The sequence below is a fragment of the Phocoena phocoena genome, chromosome 13 (genome assembly GCF_963924675.1).
Source record: "Phocoena phocoena chromosome 13, mPhoPho1.1, whole genome shotgun sequence".
Taxonomy (NCBI): Eukaryota; Metazoa; Chordata; class Mammalia; order Artiodactyla; family Phocoenidae; genus Phocoena; species Phocoena phocoena.
In genome coordinates this window covers 73,677,746-73,689,994 of record NC_089231.1, presented here as the reverse complement: position 1 = coordinate 73,689,994, position 12,249 = coordinate 73,677,746, and the positions used below count along the sequence as shown (strand labels likewise).

The following is a 12,249-nucleotide window of genomic DNA, read 5'->3' as shown; positions in this document are numbered from 1 at the left end:
GGCTGCTGGCCAACACATAGAGCATCTTTCATCTCGTGGGTCAGTTTTTTTTCCTTTGTGGTTGTTTGTAACAGCAACCAGAGTCACTGCTTTCCTTTCATCTGGCATCTGCAGCTAGAAGACCTGATTTAATTCCAGGGGTTGGAGGACAGCCAGAGAGGGGACTGCATGCAGTCTCTCTGGTTCTCTTACCTACGAAGTATCCAATGAGGGTGCAGTGAAAGTAGGAAACCTTCTGCATGCGTCCGGAGATGTTGGCGGGTCCAGAGGCACTGCAGGAGTCACCGTTGGCTTGCTTTTTGTAGTTGTCATAACGAAGGACAAAGCACAACAGGAGTCCAGGCATCACGATGTCTCCAATGCCCAACATAGAGAAGTGACTGCCAGTGGAGCTGGAACGTAGTGTCACATGTCAGGGGTGCCGCCTTCTACAACCCCATTTCTCCTCCTGCGCAAAGTCTGTTCACTTTCTAAGAAGTCAAAGAACTTATCTGAACGGTAGATGGCAATCTCTATGGGTTTAACAACACTAGTTTTTAAGAGTTCAGAGATTAAGAGCCACAAGAGTACTGGTGATTGAGGTCTTCAGCCCCCACCCTCAGTGCTTCGGGAGAGCACCGCCTAAGTGACTGCCTGGAGCCATCTGCTTGAGCGCTGCCGCCTCTAGAAATGTCAAGCAGCTCACCACGTGCCACAAGCTCACTGCTAAGACTTCAAATAAGCACCACTACTACCAGACATGGGAGATGAAAGCAGCACATTAATTTTTCCAAGATTATAGCTCCAGGAACTGTATAATTTTAGCATTAAGACATTTTTACAAATGCCTCAGAAGTAAAAAAGATCCAGATTCTCCCGTTAATTCCCTCTAGCCAACTTTAAACTATGGTAACAGGGGTAACACAGAGTAGTTTGATAACATCATTCAATATTAAAAAGCTGCACCTGTATCACTTAATGATCAGTCTTTGCAAGTTAAGTCAGTATTCTTGACCCCATCTGTAAAATGGAGATGACTCACAACCCTTTTCCAGTCCAGCATCAGAATGCTGATGACAACAGACAAACCGGGGAACAGAGGGGCAGAGGAAGGCAGTGTCTTCACCATCATGAGATGAGGCCGACACGCCAGTCTCACCTGGGGAAGACCAGTTTTCCAGGCAGAGACAGGCGAGGAACATCGCGCCCAACATTGGGCCCCAGGTGGAGCTTCCGGGATAGAACGTCAAGGGGATTGTCAGCCGGCTGTGTGGCCACCTTCACCATGACGTTGCTATTAAAGATGTAGGCAGAGAAAAACACCTGCCGAGGGGAGAGTCACCTTTACCAGAGGGAGCTGGAAGCACCCCGATCTCAGCACCAGCCCTCTGTTCTTACGAGCAGAGTCTCAGTACTGCATCATCAAGCTTTTTAGACGGCACGCTTTGAGGAGAAAGAAAATCTTCGCTCCTGTGTATACGTGCAGATTCTTTCCTCTCCACACCCACAGAGGAAGCCCTTACAGCAGAGCTGCCAGTGCTCCAGGGCAGAGAACCTAGCCTGCCTGCTCCCTTTTCCACCCCGAGAGTCACACGTGTACTCTCTACTGTAACGAGTCCCGACAAACACAGGCACGGAAAGCTGCCTGCTCACCTTTTAACAGGTACAGTGCAGGCCGGAGTGGTCTCAGACAGGAGGTACTCTGGCAAGCAAACTTTGGATATTTAGAGTTAAAAATTTTCCGGAGTGAATGTTCCAATTAAACACAAAGGAGAGCAGCAGCTTTGGGGAAACAGACACTCACCCAAAAGACATCGTAGATTAAAAGCCCTGAGAGAAGCAGGCAGGAGACCTTGAGGCTGGGCAGGCGGACGAAGGCGATCATAGCGACACAGAGACCCATGGCCAGGGCTGGGGAGGAGACAGCAGTCAGTGTGGAGCACAGGCTCAGCTTCTCTCCACAAGCTATTCAGCTCATAAACGTAACAGAGTTTGTAAGTCCCTCAAAAAATCAGGCAGCCCTAAACCCCAGTCTAAGATGTTTACACCCTACTAGTGCAAAGTGCCCACCGTTAGCCCACTGTGACCTGCTCGTATTTGGGGAAATCCCTTTTCTCATGCTATAGATGGTGCTCAACTAAGACCCAGGGGACTGTTCTGAATGCTAAAGCTCTAAGCCAAGCTCAGTTCCGGCCTCCCAGCTCTCATCTCCTGCCTCCCCCCATTACTTCAGATGCATCGCCCTTGCTCCTTTAAAGCCAATGCACACCCTGGATCACATCTTTTTCACTTACTTAAGGACACTGTTCCAGCCACTCATTTTATGCTCATCCTCCCCACCTGGGTCTAAACTAAACACAACAACTCAGAACTGCTCAATGACAGGATTCTCCATGACTCCACACAATGTCATTCTATCCCTAATCTTCCAAACAAGAAACTCTGGGTTCCTTTTCATCTTATCGTAACCTTCATCACACACACTCAGGCTGCAACCACCCTGGGGTGCTCCTCTAGACTGTCACGGCACACCTCGGTCACGATTCCCATACTTCCTAGTGTGATGTGTGTATCCTTTCCCATTTTCTGTCTCTCTCCCCCACTTACTCTTCACTGCCATTGTCAAAAATCAGTTCACATCATTCCCTGCCTTAAATCACGAGGTCCCCTACTCTCTGATGAATCAAGTCCGACTGTAAAGGCATAACTCACACAGAATGGCGCTGCAACACACGCGCTTGGCCTCAAGCCTCTTCTTTTGCTCCTATGCCTCCACCTACTCCTTCTCTCTAAGTTGAGCGATAACCTTTTTCCAATCATGCCCACCAAGTCTCCCCACCGTACTCCATGTTTGAAGAGGCAGCATGCATCCCATCTGACTACTTCAGAGAAGGTTCTTAATACAAGCACGTTGAATGAGAATCACTCCCACCCCCAACTGAACAGTGCCACCAGCCATGTCACATCCCTGAAACACACGCTCAACTATTCATCCAGTTTGCCTCTCTTTTTCTTCATTCATCAGCTTTTGCAAACATACCACACCACTTACTGGTCAAATTCTTTCAAGTCTTCCCAAATTTAAAAGATTAATTTGTAAGATGAAACTGAGTAGATAAAAAATTATAGATTTAGTTCAAAAAACTCTGAAGTACTTTCTTAATATTAATGCTTCTTGGTATAACTCTGAAAACATACTTCATGCCTCGCCCTTTAAAATAACCACATTTATCATTCTGTTTTCAGAAGAACATATTTCAGAATGTTACAGTCACGTGCTAGAAAGCTATCTTTTCTGTTAATAGCAGAAAACAAGTCAAACACACATCAAATACCAATCTGAGAAACAAACAACTAAAAAGCTCAAAGACTCTCTCCGTTTTTTGTTTTTTTTTTTTTTTTTTTTGAGGGAAAAGTAAGCTTGGTCACAAGGGCAATGTAACTAGTGTAAACTGGTAAGAGATCCTTGGACAAGTAGACATTGGGAAGTAGCAACAATGACAGAAAACGATATAAAAGTTAAGGCCAGTAAGGGTTTGGGGAGCCTCCCTGAACACTCAATGACAGCACCACTGTAGCTGAGCCGTCCTCAGAGCTGCCAGGGACACAGTGCCTGGAGAGGAGAGGAGCCCCTCAGACGTGGCACTGCCTCCAAAGAGCTCTGTTCCAAGGTCTGGATTAGCCTCATGGTTGCTTGGAATGGGTAACAGGAAAAAGTGTGATCCATACCCATAATCTCTGCTTTCCAAATTCCTCCCTTAAAAAAATTCTTTAGATAGTGTTACAAACAGTATAAAATTGACTTCCGTGTTTCAGCTTCCTTCCCTTCTGAAACACCAAGAAAGGAAAAGGTGAACAGACTTTGTGGGGCAGAGCAGTTAGATAAAATTTCATGCGATTAGTAAAGCAAACTATGAAAATAAGAGAAGTAATAAGGACTGAATGAAAAAATAAGTGGAGATGGTTACAGGGTCTTAAATAAAAGTCGAACAATGTCTTAAGGGAGAGAACAGAAGAATAATGGTGGACTTTGAGAAATGTCCTTCTATCAAAACAACTATCAAGATGTTTTGATAGTAAGTATGAAATATATACAGGAGTTCTGTGACTGTGGTTAGTCACTTCTCAGAACCTGTTTCCTCTTCTGTAAAATAAGAACAATACTAGTACCTACTTCAAAGAGCTGTATTCAGGATTACATGAGAAAGTCCATGTAAAACACCCAGCAGAGTGCCCAATGCATAAAAAGCACTCAATAAATGTTAGCTATTAGTACCTTTATAAAATGATATAGACATGTATTTATATTATTACACAAAAGAAATCTCTATCATATACAACATATTATATGACATACATTATATATTCCACATATATTTATATATAATATGGATATTATATTACAGTATAATTCCATTTATATTAAGAAAGTATCGTCTACACAAAAATTTGTATTCCAATTTTCACAGTAGCATTATTCACAATAGCCAAAAAAGTGGAAACAACTGATGAATGGATAAATAAAATTGATGCATCTATACAATTAAACAGTATTTGGCCATAAAAAGGAATGGAGTACTGATACAAGTTACAACATGGATGAACCTTGAAAACATTATGCTGAGTGAAAGAAGGCAGACACAAAAGGTCATATGTAATTTTATTTATGCAAAATGTCCACAAGAGGCAAATTCACAGAGATAGAAAGTAGATTAGTGGATGCCTGGGGCTGGGGTGGGAGGAACGGGGAAGTGACTGCTACTGGGTGTGGGTTTTGGAGGGTGGGTGTGAAGATGCTCTAAAACTGATTGTAGGGGACATCCCTGGTGGCGCAGAGGATAAGACTCCGTGTTCCCAATGTAGGGGGCCCAGGTTCAATCCCTGGTCAGGGAACTATATCCCACATGCATGCCGCAACCAAGAGTTCACATGCCACAACTGAGGCGCCAGTGAGCCGCAACTAAGACCGAGCGCAACCGAAATGAATTTAAAAAACAAACAAACAATAAAACAAACCGGGGACTTCCCTGGGGGCACAGTGGTTAAGAAGCCACCTGCCAATGCACGGGACATGGTTTTGAGCCCTGGTCCAGGAAGATCCCACATGCCGCAGAGCAACTAAGCCCGTGCGCCACAACTACTTAGCCTGTGCTCTAGAGCCCATGAGCCACAACTACTGAGCCCACGTGCCACAACTACTGAAGCCCACGTGCCTAGAGCCTGTGTTCTGCAACAAGAGAAGCCACCGCAATGAGAAGCCTGCGCACTGCAATGAAGAGTAGCCCCCACTCAGCAACGAAGACCCAATGCAGCCAAAAGTAAAAAAAAAAAAACAATTAAAAAAACAAAAAAAACCCAAAGTGATTATAGTGTAGGTTGCACAACTCTGCAAATATGCTAAAAACCACCGAATCGTACACTTTATTTTTTTAAAATAAGTTAATTAATTTTGGCTGCACTGGGTCTTCATTGCTGCATGCAGGCTTTCTCAAGTTGCAGCGAGTGGGAGCTACTCTTCGTTGCAATGCGCAGGCTTCTCACTATGGTGGCTTCTCTTTGTTGCAGAGCACGGCCTCTAGGCACACGGGCTTCAGCAGCTGTGGCTTGCGGGCTTCGCTGCTCCATGACATGTGGGATCTTCCCGGACCAGGGCTTGAACCGGAGTCCCCTGCATTGGCAGGCGGATTCTTAACCACTGCACCACCAGGGAAGTCCCCCGAATTGTACACTTTAAATAGGTAAATTGTATGATATGTGAATTACATCCCCAAAAAGCTGTTATTAAAAAAGATCTTAAGAATGTAGGTAAAAATAATAAAAAATTTGATACATAACACCATCTTTGGACACCTAATTTTCATGGTAATCAGAGGTACCACTACTAAAACACAGAAAGTAGAGGAAGAGAGGACAAATTTAACCATAAATGATATTAAAATTTCAACTTGTCACATAGTAGTTACTTACCATCCATGAGAAGCCAATGGCCAGTGAGAACCCAGATGAGGACAAGCATGACAGACAGAGAGAATGATAGTAATTCAGCAGCAGTGAAACGCCCACAACAACCAAAGGAAATCCTGGAAAATACACAACATGTATTGGACAATAAATTATATTCAATAATCAAACTCTCCTTTGGTTCTTCATTATCAGAATTTGTGATGGCCAGATTAAAATAGTAGGCAATACGTAGATACCCAGAAATCCAAAATACCCAAATCTCTTTGGAAAAAACTACAGAAAGTTCAAAGGAATTATACTTCTGCATCCATTAGATAATGTACTTTTTATCCCAAGTTATCAACATGGGATGGGTATTGAGAAGTTTAAAGTGATAATATCAATCTTTAGAAAATCTAAATGTAGGGGAAATTCTAATTCTTAGGAGGAAAACAAAATGAAGAAAGTCAACAATTCAATTCATTAAGCAAAGATGAATAAAATTAAGATGGTACTTCTATGGTTATCACTAATTCCTGGGAAAATCAGCCGCCCCAAGTGACTGATTTCCTAAGTGCATACAGCATTCTTCATTAGCACAGCATTTTGTTTCCATGGAGCAACGGCTTTAGGAGCTAAAGTGTGAACGTTGGGATTAAACCCAAGTGGCTGGTATATATTCTAGGTCATCAAAGATGAAAGGCAAAGAATGTTTGAGTCAAGCACTATTTTCATATTCCATTAACTAGTAAAGGAATGAAAACGTTGCTTCAAAAGAAAACTCATCTTTCAATATAAGCAAAGCAAGGAAGCATATTACAGTGACTCTGACTTCCTAAGGTTTACATTTCCTCTGCTACGAAAAGGTGCAAAAAGAAGTACTATCTTACAGTTTTAAAAAACTCAAACATTTCACTTTCCAGTCTGCTGGCATTTGTGTGCTTCAGTCAATACCAAAAATTTAGACCCCTAATACTGCTATCAAGTATGAGACAAAAACATACATATACAAGTTTACAATTTAGAGGAAAATCCCAAGTCCTTACTTGTTCTGAGGTGAACAGGGTCTTGTTAAATACTGGCACATCGGGAGAAGAAGAAAAGCAAAAGCTATCGTTGCAAGAACTAGAGAAAGAAAACGTATGGTTAATTTTTTTGTTGTTTATTATTTTACTAAGCATAAGAAAAATGGCATGACTTACGGAAACAATCATTGCCCAGAATACTTTTCTCGACAAGTGCATACAATAGTATTAATTAACTAGAGAAGAAAAGTATCTTTCTTTAGCACCGCACAGACAACCTCTTAAAAAAAGATTACCTGATTTGAAGTAGGGGTAGCATTGGTAGGTTTTCTCTTTCTCACCTATCTCAACAAGAAATGATAAACAGCGGGCCAGGGTATGATCTAACAAGTCTAGCATTTTGATGTTTCACACGTGTCCATCATCGCTCAGCTTGAAAACTGATCAGATAGCTGACAGTTGAACTGCTGTGATTAGCTATGAGTGTTTCTATCGGCAGAAACATGGGTAGGGGTTGCCCATGACTACTCTGCCAAACTGGACTTTCTGGTAACCTAGCAGACAAGGAGCCACAGCCAAAGCAATTCTGCTCTGGTGCCACAAAGCTCATGAGTTTTCAACCCCTGGCCTTTCATTCAGATTGGGTTGGCAGGTCTGAATGGATGATACAGGTATCAAGTATCTTGCAGGACTGAACTGATGATACAGGTATCAAGCGGTTCAAGGAGGAGTTGGGGGAGAAAAAGCCAGACTTATGAAGAAAAACTTGCACGGTGCAGTGTATAAATCTTAATTTTTGAATGATGATTTTAAAAAAGCTTTAAAAATTTCCTTTCAGCTTAATGTTAAGATCAGATAGAGGAACTCATTTACCTGCTGTACATATTGTAAAAACTACTTGAACTGAGTCAAAGAAGAAGAACATTACTAGGAGAGAGACAGATGCTCCAATTGGAAGGAACAGGGCCTGGGTAGAGTCAATAGTTTGGATACCTGAAAGAGAAAAAGGGACATATCAACGACTTACCTAATAGACACTGTGCCCATGTACTTCAGATACATTAACTATAAAATGCAGACAGTTCTAGGGATTAGTATATAAAATATAGATTATCTAGGCCCTTGGATTCTCTCCTTCCCAGTGAGACTGTGAGCTCCTTGCTGTCCTCATAGTGCCTTTATTATAGTAGGTGCCCAAGAAATACTTGTTGAATTGACTTTCTACCTCCTGGTGCTACCATCTGGATGACAGGGTGCCAAAACAAACAAACAGCAAACAAGAACATTAAGAGGCAGTAAAAATTCATTTTAGTCAATTTGAGTACATCTGTGGTCCTGTATATATAGGTTTGGTAAAAGAGGTGGTTTAAACTCCCTGACTAAAATAATTTCTCATCATCTGTGGATTTAATGTACTCATGTTCATTCTTCCCCATTGTTGCTAATAGTTGAGGACTGACTTTGGTGGGGGAGGGGGGAAGAACAAGACATATCTGGAAACAGTAAATCAAAAACATTTCTTTGTGGGAACATTTTAAAGAGTAAATAGGAGATAAATGGGGGAACCAGAAGCTCTTGGGATAGAGCAGGATTTAGCACAGTGGTTCTCAAGTCTTGGCTGCTCATTAGAATCACCTGGACAGCTTTAAAAAAAATCACAGTGCCCGGGCCCAACCCCAGAGCCAACTAAACTGAAATCTCAAGGGTTAGTAGGTCCAGGAAAAACTCCCCACAAGATTTTATTTTGGGGGCTTCCCTGGTGGCACAGTGGTTAAGAATCCACCTACCAGTGCAGGGGACGCGGGTTTGAGCTCTGGTCCGGGAAGATCCCACATGCCGCGGAGCAACTAAGACCGTGCACCACAACTACTGAGCCTGCGCTCTAGAGCCTGTGAGCCACAACTACTGACCCCACGTGCCACAACTACTGAAGCCTGCACGCTTAGGGCCCATGCTTCCCAACAAGAGAAGCCACCACAATGAGAGGCTCGCGCACTGAAACGAAGAATAGTCCCTGCTCGCCACAGCTAGAGAAAGCCTGCGCGCATCAACGAAGACCCAATGCAGCCAAAAACTAATAAATAAATTAAAAACAAAAACTGCTCATCAGTATTCAAATTTACCTGTCCTCAAGAAAGCTATTTAGGGATTTTTGTGAAATGAATATTAAATATTTCTAAAAAACAAAATTGCTTCTTATTGGCTAGGTAGATGAGTCAAATAATTCACTAAGGAATAGGGCAATTCAATTTCAGAAGAGTGAGCCATGTGTCAAGACAAACAGAAATGATCTGGAGAAGAGTCTGACCTGAACTGCAGTCAAACCCATTCATCTTGGCCCATGGATAGGTTTTTTTTTTTTTTTTTTTTTTTGGGGGGGGTGCATATCTTAAAGTCTTATGGGCATCTGTAAGGCAAAACTCTATGAAATCTCTAACTAAATTTCATCTAGTTTTTTTTTATTTGAGTGCTCTACAATAGTTCAAAGAACTACTTGAGGAAGCTAGATTTCAGATGACTTTCACAAAAGAAAATAACGTTTTCTCAAATAAATGATTATTTGTTATATAAGAAACAAATCTTTTTTAAAAAATCTATAAATCTGAAAATACACACCCACATCCCCTCCTTCTGTAAAACAAAGCATCATATAGTCTACAGATTAATTATACTGGTTTAAAATATGAGAAGGAAAAAAATCAAATGACTGGCTAGAACAAAGACTGTTTACTAAGGCAGGCATATGAGAAGTATTTGTTTATAATCAATCTAAATTTTCCAAGTTCAGTCTGCAATTAAAATGCGAAACAGAATACAAAGAACCTTTCTAGAATATTAGATAGACTGCACAGATTTTTGTTTTTTGAAAGCACAGATTTTAAACCAGTAAGTATTAGACGTTATTTCCATTAGTTTTACAGAAGGACTGCCCAAGAGAGTCTATCAAACAGCAATGTCACACGGCAAGTGAAGCTCCTTTAGTTGCTTACAATATGTTACCAAAAATAATGTACACAACTTTAATACTGCACTTCCTAAAGGTCTAGAAATAATGGTCCTGAAGGGGAAGGAGCTAATTAATTAGAAATTTTAGCCAAACTCCAGTGACAAAACAAAACAGAGCAAAAGCAAAAGAGAGCAGCCATAATTGGGCGGACTTACTCAACTGCAGTGGCTTTACCTTTAAAGGCAAAATCAACATAAGAAATAGGCATGATGAGGGAATTAAAAATTATGTACAGAGACATTATTTTTTGTATTTAGTGAACAGGTTGCAGAGCAATACACCAATGTAGTACTGATAACTGTTTATGAAAGTTACTGATTTTGCACCTCCATGAGAGAAGCAAGGATGTTTTTTTTTAAACGCATTTCCAGAGCTTATGGGGTTTGCAGTCTAGGTAGGGAGATTAAGATGTGTTTCTCTATTAATGAAGAGAATTCTAACTGTACATCTCCATTAGTCTTCACAGTTCAAATAAATTATAGGGGAAGCCTAGTAAAGAACTTCAAGGTATCAGATAATTGGAGGTGGGGGGGGGTTGTTTTTGTTATTGTTGTTTAAACCCTCTTAATGCTAATTAGATGAAGGAGTGGTGGGCCAGAAGGGGAAAATTTCTATATAGGTTTCCTGGGGCAGATTCAGGGATAAGATGGGAGTTAGAACAAGGTTAGGGAAAATCAGAGAGAACCTGGAAGGAACTCCCTCCCCTCCACTTTCTAACCGTCTTTACTGTAAAACGTAACACACATATAGAAAAGTACATGAAACAAAGATGTAGAGTTCACTGAATCATCACATGGCTAATACCACCCAGGTCAAGAAAGAGAACTTGCCATGGCCAAAAGTCTTTCTTGTGTCCCTCCCAATCACTGCTCTTTCTCTTTCTCCGAAAGAGAACTACTATTATATCCTGGCTTTTACGGTACTTTTTATTTGCTTTGTTTTCTACCAAGCATGCATCCTAAAATACTAATATTTATTTTGCCTGTTTTCTGAACTTACTATATACACTGAATTATGTAGTATGTATTTTTTTGTGTCTGGCTTCTTTCACTCAACATTGTTAGAAACATCCACGCTGTTATACATAGCTGTAGTTCACTAATTTTCATAAATTCCTTGATTCGTATTTTGGGAGTAGGCAACTGCAACTTTTAAAAAACATCTATCTACTTTCTTCTTCATTAATTAGTTCGTAACACTTGGCAAAATCTTAACGCTAAAGTCATACCCTCCTTTTCTTAGAACTCCCCCCAATTCTTCTTGTTAATCTTCATTGTTAAGCATTTCAATCTCCTCAGCACTTACGTCATCTCATGTTTCTGTTCATTTTTCTCGCTATTATTATTTCTTTGATTTTTGATGACTGCATCCCGTTTTCCATGCCACCCCTTCAAACTGGAATGATACCATATTCCATGATCAAGTACTGGCCTTCTCTGCAATGGCCATTTCTTTCATTATGTTTTTCCTGATTATGTGGAAGTGGACTGCATTCTGTCCTGGTCTGTGCTTATCCTTTTTGGTATCCATGGCCCAGATTAGGCACTGAAGAAATAACTTTTGTTGAGGATAATTTTAGCACAAGAGGTAGATTCAAGGAAATTACCATTAAACAACCACCAACTACTCTTTAGATGCTGATTAACAATGAGAAATACAAAACTGATGTTACCAGGTAAATTCCTTCCACTGCACAGACTGACTTAACCATTTATTTGAGGATAAAAAGGTACTTAGATACATACTATTGATTTCTTTTAGGTTTATGTGATGCAATGCACAACAGATTTGTAATCTGGTTTAAGTACATCATTTGTATATATGCTATATAACAGGAATTTAAAGGAGTTTCAAGTGTATGTAGTGATTTGGTTTAAACTATTGATAGAAGGTAAGCTGCTATGTAATAATTTAACCCTAAAATTGGATACTGACACTGGGTTTTACCTGGTTCCTGTGAAGTTACTGGTATGGTATTTTACTTAATATAAGGATCTGCGTCATAAGTTTTTGTGTGTGTCATAAGTTTAAGAAAAGGCTCATTATATTTAAATGATTCTACTTACGGTATTTGTCATGCCCACTTTACATTGCTGGGGACAATGAAACACATTTAACTCAGTGAAAATTGGGCAAGTATAATTTAGTTGATGGGGTATTATAATAACTAGGGAAAATGAAATAGATATTAAGTGATCTCTTTTCAATTTAGTTTCTAAGATCCTCCATCAATATTCTATTAAACTTTATGTTAGATCTCCAGTCTTTCCTCCTTATTAGGCGGTGACCTTGATT

At 40.6% G+C, this 12,249-nt stretch overlaps 1 protein-coding gene across 1 annotated transcript in view; it reads right to left on the bottom strand.

The window, feature by feature from the left end:
* SPPL3 (signal peptide peptidase like 3) overlaps positions 1-12,249 on the bottom strand; it is a 116,676-nt gene that overhangs the window by 2,509 nt on the left and 101,918 nt on the right. Inside the window, exons 4-9 of the mRNA XM_065889974.1 lie at positions 7,821-7,940; positions 6,969-7,047; positions 5,947-6,059; positions 1,784-1,890; positions 1,139-1,302; positions 193-392 (exon numbers count right to left, since the gene is read on the bottom strand). Coding sequence (XP_065746046.1) covers positions 193-392; positions 1,139-1,302; positions 1,784-1,890; positions 5,947-6,059; positions 6,969-7,047; positions 7,821-7,940 — 783 coding nt within the window. The remainder of the gene's footprint in view (positions 1-192; positions 393-1,138; positions 1,303-1,783; positions 1,891-5,946; positions 6,060-6,968; positions 7,048-7,820; positions 7,941-12,249) is intronic.